The following is a 20,674-nucleotide window of genomic DNA, read 5'->3' on the forward strand; positions in this document are numbered from 1 at the left end:
TTCAGTGGGAGGTAAAGAGTTGGGTTGGAGAGAAGTCCTGTCTCAGGAAAGACATGGTAGTCCATGTAGTAAGTAGCCAATATAGAAAAAACTCACTCCATACATTGGAATTAAGTCCATTGTGCAAGAAGGTGAAAATATTATGACAAATAGCCAAGTAGACCAAGCAGACATGTTCCACAGAGGTCAATGCTGTGCCTCTGAGATGGAGAACTCAGGTCCTTTAACAGTCCTGTCGTGCTGATGGGAAAGTTAGAGTCGATGTTCCCATGGTGCAACCTGGTGTGATGTCCCCCTTGAGTAGGCCAGACTCCCTGTGACATGGTCAGCTCCACTCAGTCACAGCGACCATCACAGGGAACCGGCACAGGCTGGCCAGGTGTAGCCAAGACTTTCAGGCCAAGCAGAGCGGCTCAAGGTTCTTCAGGCTTGGCCGTGGTCCCCTGTGTCTGATGTGCCCCGGATCAGAAAGGCCCTGAGAGGTCAGAGAATAAAGAGCAGGTTGAAAGAGGAGGGTAACTAATCCTCTGTGGCCGTCCGGCTGTTTTAAAGGCCCTCTGTACGTGTCCTCTGAGTTAAGCAGCCATGCCTCTCCAGGCAGCAGCCTCAAAGTCACATTGGACTACTAGCTCCGCTCTGGGAGTCAGAAATCATTATAGACACTGAGACACAGACATGGCTGACTGCAGCTGAGACTAAATGTTGTCTGTCTTTATCCATTGTCTTCTGCCTGTTCTCTTACTTCCTGTTTGTCTGTCTGTCTGCTTTTTTGTATGTTTCTCTATCAATTGGACATCCCAATCCCTCGCTGTCAGTCTGAGTCTACCTGCTTATATGTCTGTCTGTCTGTTTCTGTTAGTCTGTCTGTCGGTTTCTGTTAGTCTGTCTGTCGGTTTCTGTTAGTCTGTCTGTCGGTTTCTGTTAGTCTGTCTGCATCAGAAGCTCAGACCATGAAGCAGCCCCCCCCCCCGTCTCCCTCTCAACAGTTGTTTGGTTGTGTTCTCCCCCCCACCCCCCCCACCCTCACTCCCTTCCCCCACAGGTACACAACACTCTTTTTTAAAAGTTTAACTCTATTCCTGTGCGGGTTATGAATAAGTAAGGGGATGCTGCTCCTTTGGGGAGGGTTAATAATTCAGACTCTCCACACACACACACACAGCAAACTTAAGTTTACTGAAACAAAACAGAAAAAAACCCGACTGCCTCCCCATCCCTCCCTGTCATCGCTCTTTTCTCTTTATATTTATATTTACGCTGTTGAAGTTGTTGTTTTAGTGCAATGAGTGTCTTTCCCTCACCTCTGTATTTGCACGGAGAGCCACAGATTCCCACTATTCCTCCTTTTCCTTTTCCTCCAGTTCATTCAGTAAGCTCACTGTTTAGCATAGCTCTGCCCTGTCACTGGTCTTTTTCATCCGAAACCAATAATCTAACACGCCCTCTCCTTCTCCCCACCCCCAGTCTTTGTCCAGGCCAATAAGCTGCAGCAGCACATCTTTGCCGTCCACGGTCAGGAGGACAAGATCTACGACTGCTCCCAGTGTCCACAGAAGTTCTTCTTTCAGACTGAGCTCCAGGTCAGTACTAACTACATATAGACACAGACTGATGTCATCTCCCAGCAGCATTTCTGCCAGGCACCACTCAACCAATATAATCTGAAATCATATGATCTGACTTCAATAATAATTGCTCCTAATGGAGTAAGTAGGTTATCAATATTTTTTGTCTACCGTGGTTAATGGTCTTCATTACCAGGATTCCATTGCAGTCTTGGACTCAGGGTATACCTGAACATGTTTTGTGGAATGGTTGATTAATGATTTGAAGAGAAAATGTGTAACTTCCTTATGGGCATGATTAGACCCCAGTGCACTGCTAATCAATCAGCTCTCCTGCTGGGTTCTTTGTAACCCAATATTAGACCTCTGATTAATCATTTAATGAATGAATGAGATAAGGTCTAAGGGCATTCCATAGCGACTTCATTCGAGATGATAACTCATGGTCAAATGACTGTACCTGCGTAGCATGTGTCCCGCGTCCGGAGCTATATCCATAATGGTCGACGTTCTGGTGGAGCGTTGCCGTTTGATCAGAAAACGATGAAACCCAGTGTTTAGATGCTACCCTCCCTCCCAAAATCTACAGCTCATATGGATGGCAATGTTTTGTTCTCGCTTTGCACACACACGTTTCCTCTACTTCCCCTCTGGGGCAGCATGGTGCACATTGCAAGGCTGATTAGCTAGACAAACAGGTGTGAAACACAGACTGGTGTGTGCGCAAAGTGAGAACACAACATGGAATCCATGTTTTGGTTTTGATTTGGGGGGTGGTAGAATCTAACAATTGGATTACATTTTTTCCTGGGCACCGCTCGGCCATGCAGACGACGACCTCCCAATCGGAACCATCTACCGATTATGGGTATAGCTTCGGGAAGTGGGAAAGCATCGCCAAACAGGCACAGACACATGTCGGCAAATAACTTGCAAGTGTTATACTGCTAGACAGAGATACAGTATACTGTACAATCTCTGTCTAGAAGCTGGGCTAGGCCCTCTGGTGTGCGCACACACACACCTCCCCTGATGCGCATACACACACACACCCCTCCCCTGACGCACACACACCCCTCCCCTGACGCACGCACACACGCCTACCCTGACGCACGCACACACAGCTCCCCTGACGCACACGCACACCTCCCCTGACGCACACGCACACCTCCCCTGACGCACACGCACACCTCCCCTGACGCACACGCACACCTCCCCTGACGCACACACACACCTCCCCTGATGCACACACACACCTCCCCTGATGCACACACACACCTCCCCTGACGCACACACACACACCTCCCCTGACGCACACACACACACCTCCCCTGACACACACACACACACACCTCCCCTGACACACACACACACTTCCAGGAAACCATTACAATAGTGAGAGGCCATCATTTAGATGCCCAGCCTGGTCTCATAGACTAGATGTAACACAGTAAACGAAAATCAAGGACACTCCATGAAGTATGATATGTTACGATTGGTATGGTTACATAAGACAGATGGTTGCTTAAGGCAAAAACAAAAGGAGGGTGGTTGGTTGGGGTCAATAGGTGGGCGTATAACGTGAACGTCTAGAAACCCAAAGGCTGCGTGTTTTAATCTCATCACGAACAGCTTTAGCATTTTAGCTAATTAGCAACTTTGCAGCTTACTACTTTCTAACTACTTAGCATGTTAGCTAACCCTTCCCCTGGCCTAGCTAATGTTAACTAACCTTTCCCCTGGCCTAGCTAATGTTAACTAACCCATCCCCTGGCCTAGCTAATGTTAACTAACCCTTCCCCTGGCCTAGCTAATGTTAACTAACCCTTCCTCTGGCCTAGCTAATGTTAACTAACCCTTCCTCTGGCCTAGCTAATGTTAACTAACCCTTCCCCTGGCCTAGCTAATGTTAACTAACCCTTCCCCTGGCCTAGCTAATGTTAACTAACCCTTCCCCTGGCCTAGCTAATGTTAACTAACCCTTCCCCTGGCCTAGCTAATGTTAACTAACCCTTCCCCTGGCCTAGCTAATGTTAGCTAACCCTTCCCCTGGCCTAGCTAATGTTAGCTAACCCTCCCCTGGCCTAGCTAATGTTAGCTAACCCCTCCCCTGGCCTAGCTAATGTTAGCTAACCCTTCCCCTGGCCTAGCTAATGTTAGCTAACCCTTCCCCTGGCCTAGCTAATGTTAGCTAACCCTTCCCCTGGCCTAGCTAATGTTAGCTAACCCTTCCCCTGGCCTAGCTAATGTTAGCTAACCCTTCCCTTAACCCTTTTAGCTAACCCTAAACTTTACCCTTTAACCTAACTCCTAACCCTTCCCCTGGCCTAGCTAATGTTCGCCACATCGTAACATATCTTAAATATTGCAAATTCGTAACATACCGTAGTACGAATTGTAATTCAGAACATATCATCTGAAATGGATGATGGACGTTCACAAATGATTGCATACCAAATGTAACATATGATACTAATTTGAGTGTCCCGGATTTTCTTTTTACTCTGCTATGTCTACCCGAGTCCACGTTGCGCATCCACATACTTAAATATATATTAGTACACCCACACTTATACTAACTCGTTCTGTTTTAGACACAGAAGACACTGACACACAATAATGTCCAGATCCAGCCACCCCTCCCCTCCATCAGGTTGACTTCCTTCCTTCCCTCCCTCCGTCCCCTCCTCTCCTTCCTCCCACCCTCTCCTGGCAGGGTTCTGGCCATGTTGGGTCGTTAGGATCCAGACAGATCGAGGAGGACCCAGCTCTGTATAACTCACTCAAGAGTGGGTCCAGTGGGCAGCTGGGGTCAGCGTTATTCTGCCCTGCCCGTGGCTGGATCCATCATCCTGAGAAATGAGCTACAGGCTGGAGGATGGACCCACCCAGCCGCCTGCTACTAACACACCCTCCCTCCCACTCTTCCTCATGTGGCTCCTCCCCGCTCCACTAGGGTGGATGGTAGAGGAGAGGGTCTGTGTGTATGCTAGCCCTGGGAGTGAGCTTCCTGTGAGCTTAATGTCCAAATAATATCAATGGCTCCATTTTGGGGCTATGACCTAAATCTCCTGACCGGTCCACAGAGCCCTCAAGCCCCAGCCCAGACCCCCCCCCCCACCCACCCTTCCGTGACAGTGATGTAGGGCCGGCGGCAGTGGGCATATGGCCGGTCAGTCCATTTAGCAGCAGGAGGAGTGCTGGACCCTGTCGGTCACTGTCTGCCTCACCCCGAGGCCGAGCGACTGAGAGATAAACACCAGCCGATCGCACAGTGTGGCACGGCCCCCTCTTGTGCCTCTCCACCTTTCCACACTCCTCCATTTTCCTCCCTTCCTTCCATCCTGGCCACACCTCTCCCCTCCTGACCGGGTCACACCGTCAATAATAAGTCATTTTCCTCTCTGAGCTTCTTTAAGTAGGACCACTCACTCCATCACCAAGCTAGGAACACCATACTCACATGGCCACAGCAGCATCCTCTGATGAGTGTGAATCCTTCTTCCATTTCCTGGCCCTGTTCCATATCTGAGCATTGACTCCTACTAACCACCCCTACCCGCCAGCCCACCGCTCTGCCTGTCCCCAAGAGGAGCAGGTCTAAGTGGGGGAGATGGAGTGGTCTGAGTGGGGGATGTGGGCTGGTCATGGAGGTTAGTGGTGAGGCTGGTTGTTGTGGTGTTTGTGTTTAATGAGGTCTGAATGGATGGCTGGCCTGGGCTGTGCTGTGCTTGGGGTTCCCTACCCCAGCCCTCTGAGGGCCCACCCAGGACCACCCTCCTTTAATCCTTCAGCCTTCCCACAAGCCTTTGGTGGGACACGTCACTGCATCATCCTCTCTCCCTCATGGCCACCTATCCCACCTCCCTTAATTTTCTGAACTCTCTTGCTTTTGCCTCCCTCTCTTTCTTTCTCTCTATCCTAGTCCCATATGTACCAGCCCCCATGCATATTTTAGCCCCTCTCAGCTCCTCTCTCCTCTAGTCCTTTGTGCCTCTCCCCAGTGCCCCATAAATAGTCCAGACGTAAGCCGGTAAATAAGTGATGCTTATTGTCCCTGATCAGCACTGCTATACGCAGCCTGCCAGATCTGGATTCCTTTACTGTAAACTTCAGAGACTTGGCTTTTTTGTGGTTATTGTTTGTCTCCCCCAGGTGCCTTAGAGCCTCCACCTCCCCGTCTCACCCCTCTGTGGTCTGCTGTCATTGGCTGACCACATGGCTGAGCTTTACATTATGCTGGTTAATTCAACCCTCAGCGGGGCGCTGGCGCTCCCCACCCAGGCCAGCACACCCCCTCTGTTGGCATGTGTGTACACTATTTCCTTTAGCACTAGTAAATATTTAACTCCAGTCAGCAGTTTAGAATGGGAGGGGATGGGGGGAAGGAAGGAGGGGGGTCCTCTGGCTTGTTTGTTTGTTGATTCCTCCTCCCTCTACATCCCGAAAGTGTTGAATATTTAAGTGCAGTGCATTCTCACACAATGCTCTTATAATGGTAGGAGCTGGTGTTTGGGTCTTAGAGCAGAGAAGGCACACGATTAACATGCAGTGTCTGATCTCTCGGTCTGCCTTGTTTGATTGGACAAGTTGTGCACTGAGCAGTGTCTTTGTTAGCCTCGTGTGTGTTCACGTTAGGAAATGTGTCTGTTTTAGATTGCGTGCGCTATGGAGTCTAAGTAGTGTTTTCTTTAATAGTCCTTGTCTATGCTCGCTGCCGTAGCTATGCTACAGTGTGTCAATATTGTAGTGTGTCTCTCTGAACTAAGGATGTGTTTTTGGATATGTGTGTAGGTGGCTGGGGAGTCCTTAGTTTGATCACCATGGCGTGTCACAGTGTGGAGGCAAGATTTGATCTAGGTGTCCCAGTGGCGGTGTCTGGTTGAGTCCCAGCTGCCCCGCTGTGCAGAGTGTCGCTCCATGTTATTAGAATGGGGACCAGGGGGGCTCTCTGCAGACCTCACTTCCCCACTGCCCCCCCCCCCCCCCCCCCCCCGCTCCCTCCCGCAAGCTGATTGGCCAGCTCAGAGAGATGCAGTCTAGGGACTGCATGCACCACATACAGGATACAGCTGTCTGGCTTGGCATACCTGTCTGTCTGAGCTGCACCGCAGAACACTATGGCCTACACTGGTCTAGTGATCAGGCAGTGGTGTGAAGCTGTGGTCACGGTATCAATGGTATTGTATTTTTCAGCTCAATAATCCCGTTAATTTTACAGCAACAACACTTAAGGAGGTGAGAACATGGATTTTGAGTTGTGCTTGGAAAGAGGGTTAAAGGGGGGGGGGTGGGGTGAGAACAGGGATTTTGAGTTGTGCTTGGAAAGAGGGTTAACGGGGGGGGGGGGTGAGAACAGCCTCTGCATAGAACATGGAACAACCTGCAGACCTCTGAGGAGATGGAACAGGGACATACTGTCGTCCCTCACATCCTCAGCCCCAGGACATGTTTAAGTTGTTTACCTGTTTCTGTGTGTTTTGTTTTTGTTCCCGAACTCCCGCACTGCGAAAGAAACTCAGACAAATTTGAGTGAGGTGAATTCAAATGAAAAACGCTCTACATGGGGTGAGCTAATCTTCTGAGGGAATCAAGACATTCACATCCTGTCGTGTGTGTGTGTGTGTGTGTGTGTGTGTGTGTGTGTGTGTGTGTGTGTGTGTGTGTGTGTGTGTGTGTGTGTGTGTGTGTGTGTGTGTGTGTGTAAGCATTATTTGCTACAAGCCTCTGAAAGGGACTCTTTGAATAAGGGTTGTTGACTAAAGATCCAATGACACCCTGTATAATACCCACACACACATTCCCCATAGAGATTCTGTCACAAACCTCCCCCTCATGAAACAACCCTACTTAAGTGATATGAGGAGAGAGGGAGAAAGAGAGAGGGAGACCATGGCTGCCCTGGTGCCCGGAGAGATGAGGTGTCTGGTAGAAATTGAATAATTTAGGGGCCAGCGTGGAAGTGGGGAGAGAAAGGCTGGGACAAAGAGGAGGGAGATCCATCGGGATTGAATCAACTATTCTATCTCCTTACCCTCCATCCCTTCTCTATCTGTCTGTTACATTCCATGATTTGTATTCAGAGAGAGAGTGAGTGAGTGAGTGAGTGAGTGAGTGAGTGAGTGAGTGAGTGAGTGAGTGAGTGAGTGAGTGAGTGAGTGAGTGAGTGAGTGAGTGAGTGAGTGAGTGAGTGAGTGAGAGAGAGAGAGAGAGAGAGAGAGAGAGAGAGAGAGAGAGAGAGAGAGAGAGAGAGAGAGAGAGAGAGAGAGAGAGAGAGAGAGAGAGAGAGAGAGAGAGAGAGAGAGAGAGAGAGAGAGAGAGAGAGAGAGAGAGAGAGAGAGAGAGAGAGAGAGAGAGAGAGAGAGAGAGAGAGAGAGAGAGAGAGAGAGAGAGAGAGAGAGAGAGAGAGAGAGCTCTCCTCCTGGAACCTGTCCCTGTTTGTGTGTCCGCCTCCACAGAGCAAAGCATCGTACCTAGTCAGACATGACAGTTTAACTGAGAACTGTTGTCGCTGTACAGGACTAGCACTGTATGGGGCGGTGTCGTTCCACTCATGCCAAAACAGGAGCGGAACTGTCATGGCTGTGACAGTGACGTATGAGCCGGGGTATTGTCCCTGAGTGGGTTCTCCTGGCACAGTGTAGAGACGTGGTTACACTGTGATCTGATTTGATCAACCACAAATATGTGGATTACGTCACTAGATCAACATCATACATCACCACACTGGTGGTTTGGTAATGGTATTTTCTTTCTTTCTCTCTCCCTCCCTCTCTCTGTCATTCTCTTGGTCTCTTTATCTCTGTCGTTCTCTTTCTCCATCTCTCCCTCTCCATCATAGAGAACACATAGGATGGGGTCTTTTACACCCTGATATTCTCCGTTCAGCAGCTGGAGGCTGACACAAACACACTCTATAAATCACACACACCACTGACAGCTCACAGTTGCACCATCAACCCTTCCTCACGCTCTCCTCTCTATAAAATGTTCCCATCTCTCTCTCTTTCTCGCTTTCTCTCGCTTTCTCTCTCCCCTCTGGGTGATCATATTTGTGACACCACAAAGCGCACCACATCAAACCCCTCCCCTCACCCCTCTCTGTGCACTTTTGTTCCCTACTCTTAGCTTTCTCCCTCAGTTTAGGGTGCATTGTAATCAAATTGGCGGGCTCCCTGGGGGCCTGTGGGGATTGGGTCTGTTATGACAGTGACACGGAAAGGGAATGGGAGTGTGCTTTAGTGATCAGGCCGGGCGGGCTGGGAGAGCGAATGGGAGAGCAGCGCTGCATGTCTCTCTGTACTCTGTCACCCATGGCACAGTCCGTCTGGGGCCCCTGAGCTCATCTGGCACTAGGCACTCCACTACGCCCCATAGAGCCTGTACAGCCACAGGCCCCCTCTCTGTTCTCTCTCTGGGTGTACATGTTCTTATCATATGGTGTATATAAGTGCATATGTTCTTATCATATGGTGTATATAAGTGCACATGTTCTTATCATATTGTGTATGCAAACCAATAAATATTTGAGGGGATATTCTCACACACTAACACAACACTCATATTGTATTTTAGAGGGTATGCCAGTCAGCAGTTGGATCAGGAGGTCATGGTAGGTGTGTTATTTTGTTAGCCTATACAGGGGGATGATGAGGGACTGAACCCCATAGATGTGTAGGCCAAGGAGAGACTCATTACTGGCACCAGCTGAATCAGGCCTATTTTCTGTAATTTAGCTGAAGCTATTTCAACTAGGATGTTATAGTAGGTCTAACTAGGTGAGTGTGTTTCTATGTGGTTTTGTCTTATGGCTAGCCAGTTCTGTGAGTGTTTGTGTGTGTGAGTCTTTCGGATGCGCTTGTCTCTGAGTCTGAGCTTGGCTTTACTGAAGGAGAGCAGCAGGGGAGGGGAAGTCCCCCTTGGGTGACAGGGTGGGGGCCAGGGGGGAGGATGGCGAAACAGGACATGTCAGGAGAACGGGCACATTTATTGGGTGGGTTGGGAGGTTAAGGAGAGGCGGGGGGAGGAAAGAGGGAATACAGGGGGAGGGCAGGGGGGAGTTTATTTGTAGCACACTCCCCAGTGAGTTTCCTGTCTCTCGGAGGTGAAAACCTGGGAACATATGAAGCTTTAAGACAGCCCATCTGTTAGTCTCCGGCTCTTGGAAGACTGTCAGCGGTCTAAAAATAAGGCACACTAAAGTGCACCGGGCGGCAAAGGTGGTTTTTAATTTAGTGTTAAAAACAGAGCAGAGAGGGACAGGCTAGCGTCCTAAGAGTAGAGCCTCTCCCAGGTTAATACAAATGTAATAACTCAAATATAGTCATTGCATAAGTATTCACACACCTTTGTTTATCAGATCACATAATAATTTATATTGACTCACTGTGTGAAATAATAGGGATTGAAATTATTTTTTGAATGACTACCCCTTCCTCTGTCCCCCATACATGCAACATCTGTAAGGTCCCTCAGTCAAGTATTGCATTACAAGTACAGATTTGACTACAAAGACCAGGGAGCTTTTCGAAAGCCTCATAACAAAGGGTAGTGATTGGTATATAGGTAATAATAACAAATCAGACATTGGATATATCTTTAAGCATGGTCAAGTTAATAATAATGCTGTGGATTATGTATTAAACCACCTAAACGCATCAAAGATGTAGTCGTCCTTCTGAACTGCAGGAAGGAAACTGCTCAGGGATTTCACCATGAGGCCATTGGTTTTTTTAAAACCGCTATGGCTGTGATTGGAAGAAAAAAAATGAGGATGGATCAACAACATTGTAGTGACTCAATAATGACCTAAATGACAGAGTCAAAAGAAGAATAAAAAGTATTACAAAACATGCATATGTAAGCAATATGGCACTAAAGTAATACTGCAAGAAAACACAGCAAAGGAATACATAGTTTTTGGCCTAAATGCAAAGCCTTCTAGGAAACTCCAACGCATCACTGAGTAACTGCCTTCAAGCAGCGTCTATGGAGGAACTTTGAATGTTTTTGGACTTCTGAGAGTTGGCTTAAAGTTGGACCAGAGCTAGCTCGCTAACAAGCGCGTGTGTGCAGAGCGGCACCTGAATTAAAAACACCTCTTACCTTTTTAGTAGTTAATAAATCCAATGTGAAACGTGATAAATATAGTGTCCGCAATTAGCATTGAATTTTTTTAATCAATTTTTCTCAAATGAAATATTTCTCACTCGTTTCTGAATCACACTTGTAATGTCAGTAGGCTCCGGTAGCTTTATATAACGTCAGCAGGCTACAGTAGCTTTATGTAACGTCAGCAGGCTACAGTAGCTTCATGTAACGTCAGCAGGCTATAGTAGCTTTATGTAACGTCAGCAGGCTACAGTAGCTTTATGTAATGTCAGTAGGCTACAGTAGCTTTATGTAAAGTCAGCAGGCTACAGTAGCTTTATGTAATGTCAGCAGGCTACAGTAGCTTCATGTAACGTCAGCAGGCTACAGTAGCTTTAGGTAACGTCAGCAGGTTTCAGCAGGCTACAGTAGCTTTATGTAACGTCAGCAGGTTTCAGCAGGCTACAGTAGCTTTATGTAACGTCAGCAGGCTACAGTAGCGTTATGTAACGTCAGCAGGCTACAGTAGCTTCATGTAACGTCAGCAGGCTACAGTAGCTTCATGTAACGTCAGCAGGCTACAGTAGCTTATGCTTCGGAGGGGAAAGGGCAGGTTGCCTGCACACACACTGCCGGAGATTTTCAGCTGGCTGGCAGACACTGGAACAAGTTTCTGAGTGACGGAGTGAGGGCTTTGCATAGGCACCTTGTTGTGTTTTTTGTGAGACTGAAAAAAATACTTTACTTTCGTTCCCAGTTCTGATTCTGTTCCTTGAAAAATGTCGTTATTTTCCCGTTTTCGGTTCTGTTCCCCGATTCCTGTGTTTGCTAATGGACCCCTAGTAACTGACATGTTTGAGTCTCCCCATTCCTCCCTGCTCCCCAGGGGGCGCCACAAAACCAGGAGCCGGGAGGGGCCAGGGGGCCCTGCGGCGGCGCATCAGACGCCTTATTGAAAGTGACATGATGGCAGCCCTGTCCAGGTTCTCACGCGTTGTTAACATGGTTAGAAAAAGCACCGTGTTGGAAACATAGATTTGATTTTCCTTTATCTTTATCTCCTGCCTCCCCTCCCTTCCCGTGTGTGTGCAGCAGTCTCGCAGTCTCTGCATTAGTAATGCGACTGGGCCATATTTCCCATGAGCCCACAGCTCGGCAGGATTTAGCCTCTCTTTTATAACCAGTTTAGGAAAACAATGACAGCGTTGATATTGACTGAGCAGTGAGGGGCTGTTCTGTCCACTGCATAGACTCCCCCTGCAGAGGGGCGCTGTTCCATCCATCACACAGTGTCCCCTTGCTACACGGTGACATGAGAGCAGGCTCTCTCCATTTAGTTTGATGGTACAATACAAAGAGATAACACTGTCAGTGATGTCTTGCCTTTGTTAGTACAGTGACTAGGTTATCTTGTACACTAGATGTCTTTGTCTTGGCTGTGGATAGATGTTTGTAATGTGGAGTTGGCTAGAGATATGATGCAGTCCAAGACAGGGAGGAAGAGGTTGTTTCAGGATCAATTACTGTCTTGATTGGTTCTTAAGGTTGTAGCGGTTTAAGTGATAGATTGTCAGGTACTGTATTGGGGTGATCCTCTGTGAGATGACGGGGTGTATTTTTGGTCTCCGTCTCCACTTGTTTAAAGAGCAGAGCCCTTGATCTCCTCATCCTGGAGAATATATCAATTACAGCTGCAAAGGACTGATGTCACACTGAGAGTCATTATCAGATTCAGAGACGCACGCCATTCGCCCCATCGATTGCCTGCGGCGTGATCAATACTCCTGCCCCTGACGCCGCTTTCAAATGAAGAGCGCTAACTAAGACCAGCATCACAGTGTGTACGTTAACACTGATTAACAAATTAAACAAGTGCTACTTGTTGTGTGTGAGTGCGTGTTTGTGTGTGTCTGTGAAACGGTGTGTCCATCCTATGGAATGGGCAGCAGTGTAGGTGAGGGTGTTTGTGTGGCTACTTTCTCCTCTGCTCTCCCTAGCTGTGCTGTTTCCATCAGGCCACTGCGGTGCTTGTGTAACCCGGGACCCAAGGGAGTAGCCGCTGCCTCTCAATCCCATCTTTCTGCAAATCAATACATACCAGCAAAACCCTGGAAACCTTGGGGGAAACATGCACTCACACTCACTCACTCTCTCACACTCTCTCTCTCTCTCTCTCTCTTTCTCCCATCCCTCCCTCCCTCACACACACACACACACACACACACACACACACACACATTCCCTTACTAAGATAAAACAAGGCCGCATCCAAAAAATGCATGCCATTTGTGGTCACAGAAGGACAAAGTACACAAAAAGCAAGCACAGATACAACTGACATGTGCATTTACGTGATGATGATGACATCCAGATCTAGTATTCTGTTTTGTCTAAAATGTTCCTCCTCCCCTCTGGCTGGAGCTCTCCAGTCTGCTGTGGTCTGACTAACAGGAGAAGCAGGCAGAGGAAGAGCCAATCCTGACCTCTGCTGGAGGGGGGCAGAACTGCAGGCGGTGTGGCTCAGAGAGAGAAGTGGTTTGCTCTCATAATGGGGTCAGTGGCTCCCAGTGAGATACGGCTCCTCACTGGAGAGCCTCCCTTGTGCGTGTTCTTGCTCACATACGTGGGGGAGGGGCACAGGAAAAGAGGGAGGGATAGAGCAAAAGAGACTAAAAGAGGAAAAGAAAGACTGGCTCTGAACGGCTGCAATCAGACAGTTGAAGGCTTTAAGACCTGGACTGGGCGCTTGGCCTCCTCTGCTGAACTAGTGCAGCCTGGCTCTGCCAACAGTCGTGTGCAAAATATGTGCACCAAGATAAGGCCCAAAGAATAAGAATAAGCATTTATCAACGGAAAACCATGTTTAATCCTACAGATTTTCCACCCTTTTCTTTTTTCATAGTGGTGCACAAAAACATGGGCCTATCTTTCTGTGAGAGATTAATCTTGGAAAGCAGCTTTTAGCAAGAAGAGGGGGATGATTGCTGAGCTTTCCCTGGGAATTGGGTTTATGGTCCAGGGGAGAGCGCAGAGGAACCAGCCAGCCTACCAGAAATCTCCCTAACACACAAGCCTCTGGGAGCCCCATATCTGCTGTGATTGAAAATGTAACTCTTCACATCATATCTGGTTTGGTTTGTGAAGTTATATCCTCTGGTTGAGGTGTGCATAGAATCTAAGCTCCTGCAGTTGTTTCTGGGGGTGTTGTGAATTTAGTTTTGATAAAGGTGTTTTGTGCGTTTTTATTATGAATTTATGTGTTGCGCTCGAGAGCCGTTGGAATGTGGGCCTCATAAGGTATTGAGATGGTGTTTTCAAATATTTATAAGAATATCAGAAGGGATGCATGCCTCATAAATCTGAATAAACAAATCATTGTTTCATGTTGCCATGGATTAATATAATATGACTGTTGTGTTTATCTGCAGCTCTATGTAAGATGAATAGAAATTGTGTGTGTGTGTGTGTGTGTGTGTGTGGAGAGCAGGTAGTTCATGTTACAGGAGGCTGGGGCCATCCGATGGACGGACAGACAGACATGACGGTTGTGTATAAAGATAGGGATAGCGTGAGGGGGTAGGTGGCTGTGGGGGCTCGGAGGTGTGGGCACGTAGCTTATTATTTCTCTCCTCATGTGTTCTCCTCTCTTCCCTTCCAGAACCACACACTGAGCCAGCACGCGCAGTGAGACTGGGCCCGGCAGGACTCCCGGCTCAGCCCAGAACCCCGACCCAGGCCCGGTGGGGGAGGACCATTTCAACATCACAGCCAATCAAAGTGTCATTTGCTACTCACATGTAAAACTCTAAGGATTCCGCCACCAGGCGCAGCTATTACGAGCAGTGGGGAATGAATATTAATGGGATATGCTATTAAAAAAGAAAAGGAGAGAAAAAAGGATATGAAGGAGAGAAAAGGTATTGTACGTGCAGTATTTTTTATCGTCCCTGCTTCCCGGTTGTGAGGTTTTTTTTAACAAAAGAAAAAAACGGGATAGAAAAATAAACGCCTCTGTCTGATTTTAGTCTCTAGAAATGCTTCCCTTGGCCTCTGTTGCTTCTTGTATCAAACTTCAGAGGTGCCAAATCGTTTCTCCTTTTTTCTTTGTATACGTTTTCTTCTTTTTGGTTTTTGTACCTTGCAGTAAATAGGTACTTGTGCTGTGTTGTGATTGTTTGCCAGTCGTAATATTTCTGCGTTTTCCTCCTTTTTATTATTATTGTTACATATTTTCTTTTTTGTAATTACAAAATAAAAAGACATAAAACAAAATAAAGTTGAGAAAAACACAATGGTTTGATTGGATTTTCCAATCTATGGACCTAAAGGTTATTGTAAAAATGATCAATTTCAGTGAAACTGGATGACGTCTGCTTTTTAAATGTGAATTAACCAGAATGCAACTAGTACAGTCAAAAATTACAAATAAATCAATCACAAATAAAGGGAATGCGTGTGTATGTGTGTCTTGTTTTTCCTAAAGAAAGTCAGCGAGGTACCCTGGAGAGGTACCAGGGTACCTCTTCAGGGTACCTCTTCACTACAGCATGCACTCACTGTCAACTAATGATTTCACCTTTTACACTCCATCCACAACCATTCCAGCTACCTAGCACTCATCATTATCAGTGACTCATCAGGGGTAGACATGTTCCAGATCATAACACATGTATGAAATGTAATATTATATGCGGAGCTATGTCTTCCGTTTTCTCAGAACATGGGGTCTTTACATTCAGGGAAAGGATCTGTTGGGGGACAATATCATTAACTAATTGTGGATCATGATTATGATTTTTTCCCCCCCATTGCTTTTACACAATTATTTAGAGCCTAATAAAACGTATATAACTGCAATGATCGCTATACTACTTTAAAAAACATGTACAATCAATGTGGAAACACATTTCCTAGTATAGCAGGATAAAAAAAAAACGTACTCCACAAATCATTCACTGATGATTGAATGAACTTGTGTATAATACATTTAATATATTTCCCTAAATCCTATAACATTTGATGATCATATCAGGAAGAATTTATTTTCAATGTATGACATTGAAATCTGGATTATACAAAATATAACAGAGAGGAATAAACGTATGTCATCTAAAGCCAGCCATATAAAACCTCTTTCCACCTCCCTTTAAACTAACAATAATAGACTGTTGGTTTGGTTTGACGACCATAAGGCTCTGCTTTAATTGCATCCATGTGTTTAAGCAGCTGGTTCAGCCGTTGAGTCTCATGGCTTCTGCTGGACAGAAGGTCGGTACCGTTCCCAGAAATCAGTCATCGGAACGCATTGATATACCACAGTGCCCTGGGAGCAGTTGAACTTGAGTCAACTTGCCATATAACTTGTTTGAACTACAACTGGCAAATGCATGTGTACTGTATCTTTAAATATATTGGCCAGCTTTCCTTGAAAAATTAAGAGATATGTTTTAATCATTTACAATTTAAATGTTACATTTCAATATATTTTGAGCCCAACATTTATAATCAGAACATGGAATTGATATTTCCTAGATGTTAGAAAATATCATAGACTTTGCAATGGTTATAGCAGGTTATAAACTGTTAGCCTCAAATCAAATTGCATTTGCACATGCGCCAAATAGAACAGGTGTAGACTTTACCGTGAAATGCTCACTTAGCCCATTCTCAACAACGCAGAGTTAAAAAGTAAGGAAAATATATACAAGGAGTACCAGTATCAAGTAAATGTGCAGGGGTACGAGGTAGTAGAGGTAATATGTAAAAGTGACAAGGCAATCATGATAGATAATAAACCGAGTAGAAGCAGCGTGTGTGTTTTGTGTGTGTGAGTGTATGTTGTGTGTGTGAGTGTGTGGGTAGAGTCCAGTGAGTATGCATAGAGTCAGTGCAAATAAAAAGGGGGTCAATGTAAATAGTCAGGGTAGCCATTTGATTAACTTATGGCTTGAGAGTAGAAGCTGTTCAGAAGCCTTTTGGTCTCAGACTGCTTGCAGTGCAGTAGCAGAGAGGTTAAGTTTGTTGAAAATAAATGCATTTGACAGTGAGAGGACGTTTCTTTTTTTGCTGAGTTTAGAAGTAGTAGAAGAAGAAAATGTACTACTTCACATGGAGATGCCTCAATGTTGCAGCCCAATTTCACACAGTCGCCAAATGGAACATATACAATGTTGCATCTGCTAACTATCTCAATGGGGACTCCTGCCAGCACACACAACAGGTGCAGTTGAATACAATCATTAGGCTACTTTGTCAGACGCAGCCTAGCCAACAGAAATGTATGCTATTATGTTGTCCGTTTACTTCATTCAATCTAAGGTAATGTGATAACTAGAAAGATTTAAATTAAAATATATATATATTTACATTTCAACAAGTCTGCATGAGAAAACCAGATGCTTTGAAGAGGAATTGCCGGTAAAGGACAATTTCTGTTTTAAAATGTGGAAGGACAATTGAATTAACTAAAATATATAAAGCAATAGAGAATATGGGACTGCGGTGTCATATTTTAATCATTAAAGTTTGTGAAATACCAACTGGTCTTTGTTTTTGTCGTGCACTGTTGGATCGGTGCCAGTGGGCAATGGCATCACCCGCGTATCATCTCGAACTACGGGTGAATTCCTTCTGCCTGTTGCAAAACGTTTCTTAAACGGAAGCGAACTGAACGAAACGGGATGGACCTACCTGAATTTGTCCAATAGAAACTCTGGTTTTGCTCCGTTTTCTTCCTTTTGGTTCTTAAACAGTACATGGTTTCCATAATGAATACGCCCCATGGTTCACTTCGCTGTTGCACCAGGACATTAGGGATCCTCAATATTTTACAGCCTGATTCTCTGAAGTGCTGGACACTGAAAGTGTGAGACTATCAGTCACAGACGTAACCTACGGTCCAATGCCAGGTATTTATCGCTGTGGTTGTCATTATCAGAGGAAATATAAGATTTTTTTAAATACCTATTTAAGTCGTTTCCATAAACAATTGCCTTTTTGTTTTAGACATTTTTTGTTATCATAAATGTACTATCCCTACACTCTGGCAAGCATGGAGAAATGCAAAAACAAGTGTTTACAATAATTAGCGGAACATGATAGCGCTGCTCTAAAACACGCAAGTTTTAGGCACACTAGGCTGTTGTCTTTGAAGAATGAAATAAACTGTTGTCTCAATCAGACGAAAAGAACGTAGTACTATAGCCGCCGTTATAAGTCTGTTTGTCAGAGGCGGTTCATCCGTATTGTAGTTCCGGGTTTTACTGGGTAGCTCCGGTGCCGAGAGCATCACAACACCACACTGACAAACATTACCTAGCAATCAAATAACTGACTTCGTTTGAAGAAATACATGATTTATGTATTTTAGTTAAAACTGGGGGAATGGAAGGGAGGATCGCGGTGGCAGCGCCAGTACTACTGTCAGAGAGAGAGATTCAACATCGGTCTATGGCAGAGGAGGATCCTAACGGGAATGAGCACGGTTCGGCTGCCCGCAGCACGGCGCCTCGTTGGGGACCGCAGCATGCAGGGGCCCGACAACTTGCAACACTGTACTCACCTGGTAAGACAATGAATGAGCTGGGGAGAATACTTTTTTAATCAATGAAAGACACTAAACCTCACTAAGATTAGGGCTGTCACCTAACTACGCGCGCCACTCTGCTGATAATTCGTCAAAACTGTAATGGGCTGTTTATATAGAGGATGATAATAACACCTGTCATTGTTCAGATGAAGTATAGCAAAGATTTTGTATTATATTGACAAGATAGACCGCTCTAACGATGAAAATATATGTCCTCAAAGATGGCATGCATGCGTTAGGCGAGATCAGGTGGGACCATTCTAGCCAATGAGGGGGCAGATATTCTTTAAAAAATATATTGTATTGCCGAAATGCCATGTGTGGCCACTTATAACAGTGCAGTTGTAAGAACCTAACCATTACGAAACTTCTATAAGCCTCACGTTGTAAATTATCAATTACATGTTTGTTGTTGACCAAATTCGACACATTGACCTCCATACATAATTCCTCACTTTGTGGTCTTATTTTCGTGGACAGATTTTGGGCAGAGTAGAACCTCTCGCTTTGCTTTTTCCTCTCTTGAGTATAGCAACGTTTTAACGTTGGGTTAAAGGGCAAAACCCTTTTGTTATAGAAATAACACTTGCATTGGCTTGAACATAAAATTCTGAATTATATATTTGTAGAACCAGACATTTTAATAGAAATGAAAGTGTCCTCCATTTATAAATATGGGCCGATCCAAGCAGGTAATGTGCACTTAATGCACATTTGTAGTAGTAGGCTACTCATCTAATATGATATTACATTGTTTTTTATTTCTGAACCAAAATCCCCAAATACTTTTAACCTGACACAGATCACACGGAATATGGACCTCGTAATACTGTGTGCGTTTATGCTGTATTACACATCTATAATGAAATATATTTCATATTTGAATTCTCTCATAGGCTTGTTTATTCTATATAGACTTTAGAGCTGTAAAATGCATATCACTGATTTGGTGCTTTTCAGAGTTCAGAGGAAAGCACTCTGTCTTGTTTCTGCACACTATGGAGGGTTGAGATCGGTTGGAACATGAAAGCCTAAAAACTTAGGGGAGCTTTACTGAGAAAAGAAGACTATAGTTCAGCTCTATGCCTGTCCTGGACTGTGATTCCTTGTGTTTAGGGAGTTTTTACATCTATTCAAAATTCAGAGTGCTATTAGGGTGAAAATGATCAGCCATTTTCCTGGGTGTGTTTGTCTATTGCCAGACATATGATACTGCTACTGGCACATGTTATTAATTACTGTACTGTATACATGTGTGTAGATGGATGGAGGGGAGAGTGAATGGTTAATAAATTAATGTAGTCATGTATTTTCTTGGTAATGGGGGAATGGAGAGTTTTCTTTCGGCCAGATGTGAAGCTGGTTCTCACACCAGTTTATATCTAATCTGTTACTCTGCTTAGTAGTAGTAGTAGTAGTAATAATTATACATGGGACTTATATAGCTCTCTTCAAGGACCCAAAGTTGCTTTACAATTGTAAAAAGAAAAAAGAAAAACAACAAAACAGGAGTCAAAACATCAGACTAAACAAAACATAAATAAAGAGAAGGGAAAGAGTGTGATGTATCAGTGTATGTGGAGGGTAGGGTTGGGATTGGGGTTAGGGTAGTAGTGTGATGTATCAGTGTATGTGGAGGGTAGGGTTGGGATTGGGGTTAGGGTAGTAGTGTGATGTATCAGTGTATGTGGAGGGTAGGGTTGGGATTGGGGTTAGGGTAGTAGTGTGATGTATCAGTGTATGTGGAGGGTAGGGTTGGGATTGGGGTTAGGGTAGTAGTGTGATGTATCAGTGTATGTGGAGGGTAGGGTTGGGATTGGGGTTAGGGTAGTAGTGTGATGTATCAGTGTATGTGGAGGGTAGGGTTGGGATTGGGGTTAGGGTAGTAGTGTGATGTATCAGTGTATGTGGAGGGTAGGGTTGGGATTGGGGTTAGGGTAGTAGTGTGATGTATCAGTGTATGTGGAGGGTAGGGTTGGGATTGGGGTTAGGGTAGTAGTGTGATGTATCAGTGTATGTGGAGGGTAGGGTTGGGATTGGGGTTAGGGTAGTAGTGTGATGTATCAGTGTATGTGGAGGGTAGGGTTGGGATTGGGGTTAGGGTAGTAGTGTGATGTATCAGTGTATGTGGAGGGTAGGGTTGGGATTGGGGTTAGGGTAGTAGTGTGATGTATCAGTGTATGTGGAGGGTAGGGTTGGGATTGGGGTTAGGGTAGTAGTGTGATGTATCAGTGTATGTGGAGGGTAGGGTTGGGATTGGGGTTAGGGTAGTAGTGTGATGTATCAGTGTATGTGGAGGGTAGGGTTGGGATTGGGGTTAGGGTAGTAGTGTGATGTATCAGTGTATGTGGAGGGTAGGGTTGGGATTGGGGTTAGGGTAGTAGTGTGATGTATCAGTGTATGTGGAGGGTAGGGTTGGGATTGGGGTTAG

At 45.6% G+C, this 20,674-nt stretch overlaps 2 protein-coding genes across 4 annotated transcripts in view; both read left to right on the forward strand.

The window, feature by feature from the left end:
- The window catches only part of LOC110501822 (zinc finger protein 423), a 151,465-nt gene extending 136,360 nt beyond the window's left edge, over positions 1–15,105 (forward strand). For both annotated transcript variants that reach the window (XM_036954080.2, XM_090205863.1), the window contains 2 exons: positions 1,465–1,580; positions 14,314–15,105. In XM_036954080.2, the coding sequence (XP_036809975.1) occupies positions 1,465–1,580; positions 14,314–14,343 (146 nt within the window). In that variant the 3' untranslated portion in view covers positions 14,344–15,105. The remainder of the gene's footprint in view (positions 1–1,464; positions 1,581–14,313) is intronic.
- Positions 15,106–17,289: 2,184 nt separating this feature from the next.
- Positions 17,290–20,674, forward strand: part of peds1a (plasmanylethanolamine desaturase 1a) — a 42,183-nt gene continuing 38,798 nt past the window's right edge. The window contains exons 1-2 of one of the 2 annotated variants that reach the window (XM_021569763.3): positions 17,295–17,563; positions 18,025–18,219. In XM_021569763.3, coding sequence (XP_021425438.1) covers positions 17,557–17,563; positions 18,025–18,219 — 202 coding nt within the window. In that variant the 5' untranslated portion in view covers positions 17,295–17,556. Of the gene's footprint in view, positions 17,564–18,024; positions 18,220–20,674 lie in introns of both variants that reach the window. The other variant, XM_090205870.1, reaches the window with a different exon arrangement.

This window comes from Oncorhynchus mykiss, chromosome 2, assembly GCF_057628025.1.
Source record: "Oncorhynchus mykiss isolate SJ-2025 chromosome 2, ASM5762802v1, whole genome shotgun sequence".
NCBI classification, from domain to species: Eukaryota; Metazoa; Chordata; class Actinopteri; order Salmoniformes; family Salmonidae; genus Oncorhynchus; species Oncorhynchus mykiss.